Source organism: Haliaeetus leucocephalus, unplaced genomic scaffold (genome assembly GCF_000737465.1).
Source record: "Haliaeetus leucocephalus isolate CR32 unplaced genomic scaffold, Haliaeetus_leucocephalus-4.0 Scaffold340, whole genome shotgun sequence".
Lineage (NCBI taxonomy): Eukaryota > Metazoa > Chordata > Aves > Accipitriformes > Accipitridae > Haliaeetus > Haliaeetus leucocephalus.
This window is the reverse complement of record NW_010972776.1, coordinates 3,678,168-3,679,685: the sequence shown is the minus strand read 5'-3', so window position 1 is coordinate 3,679,685 and position 1,518 is coordinate 3,678,168. Positions and strand designations below refer to the sequence as shown.

At 61.9% G+C, this 1,518-nt stretch overlaps 2 protein-coding genes across 2 annotated transcripts in view; one reads left to right on the top strand and one right to left on the bottom strand.

Annotated features, from left to right (window-relative positions):
* DACH2 (dachshund family transcription factor 2) overlaps positions 1-1,518 on the bottom strand; it is a gene marked incomplete at its 5' end in the record, with an annotated part of 315,957 nt that overhangs the window by 30,510 nt on the left and 283,929 nt on the right. The window lies entirely within an intron of this gene.
* On the top strand, positions 678-1,499 carry OLIG3 (oligodendrocyte transcription factor 3). The gene has a single exon (XM_010572427.1). It carries the CDS (start codon positions 678-680, stop codon positions 1,497-1,499), a length of 822 nt encoding a protein of 273 aa, XP_010570729.1.

Genomic DNA, 1,518 nt, shown 5'->3' with positions numbered 1-1,518 from the left:
CCGGAGCGGGGGGACTTCCCCGGGCGGCTCCTGCCCGCTGCCGCCCGCGGCCGGGGTTTCCTCGCCGGCCCCGAGCAGGCGCGCAGCCCCCCGCAGCCCCTCGCCTCCCTACTGTAGACGGGATGCGGTTTTATATTGGAAATGAGGGGCAGGGGGAGGAGATGGCGCGCACACGGAGCGATGAGTGTGCGGTGTCAATCAGAGGGGTTTTGTGTCTCCTTGACTCCTGATGGTCCGTGGCTGAGGTGTCCCGGGTGGCACCACAATGAATATGAATAGGGGTCCTTGCTAAATGGGACAGTCAAAGCGCACCGCCCTGAATAATGGCACGTCATCCTAACTAGACCATTATACATAGGAGGGCTCCTTTTGTCTCTGCTCTCTGCTGCAGCTCTATAAAAGCCCCTCTTTTTCAGGCTGAGGTTAGTCCAAGCATACACTAACTAGCCATCCTCTAAACAGGCTGAGTAACCGGGGGAGAGAGGGAGAGAGATTGGTGAGAGAGGGGGCCGAGGGGCTTTTTTCCTCTTCCTCCAGCACTTCCAGCCCTTCGCTGGCAGAGCCTGCCGACCGTTTATTTCTTTTTCGCTCCGTTTTCAGTGCTTTTCGAAGGAGAGTTGTCTTGTTCCGCCGCCTCCAGAGCAGGGAAGAGTTTCTTGCTCAGAAGCCCGAATACAATGAATTCTGACTCCAGCTCTGTCTCCAGCAGAGCTTCCTCGCCAGACATGGATGAGATGTACCTGCGAGACCACCACCACCACCACCACCATCACCACCACCAAGACAGCCGGCTCAACTCCGTCTCCTCCACCCAGAACGACCTGGTGCAGAAGATGTCTGGGGAAGGCCTCTCCAGGAACGGCTCCAAGGCCGGAGGGGAAGGCAGCAAGTACAAAATCAAGAAGCAGCTCTCGGAGCAGGACCTGCAGCAGCTGCGGCTGAAGATCAACGGCCGGGAGCGTAAGAGGATGCACGACCTCAACCTCGCCATGGACGGGCTGCGGGAGGTGATGCCCTACGCCCACGGACCTTCCGTGAGAAAACTCTCCAAAATCGCCACCCTCCTGCTAGCCAGAAACTATATCCTGATGCTCACCAGCTCCCTGGAGGAGATGAAGAGGCTGGTGGGGGAAATCTACGGGGGGCACCACTCGGCCTTTCACTGCGGCACGGTGGGACACTCCGCCGGGCACCCGCCCCACGCCGCCGGCACCGTGCACCAGGTGCACCCCATCCTCGGCAGTGCCTTGTCCTCCGCCAACACCTCCTCCTCCCTCTCCGCCTCCTTGCCGGCCATCGGCACCATCCGCCCCCCCCACTCCCTGCTCAAGACCCCCTCGACCCCTCCCGCCCTGCAGCTCGGCAGCGGCTTCCAGCACTGGGCGGGCTTGCCGTGCCCCTGCACCATCTGCCAGATGCCCCCCCCGCCCCACCTCTCGGCCCTCACCGCCTCCAACATGGCCAGGATCTCGGGGGAGACCAAGGACCTCCTGAAGTGACTCGACGGGGCCCCCCCCG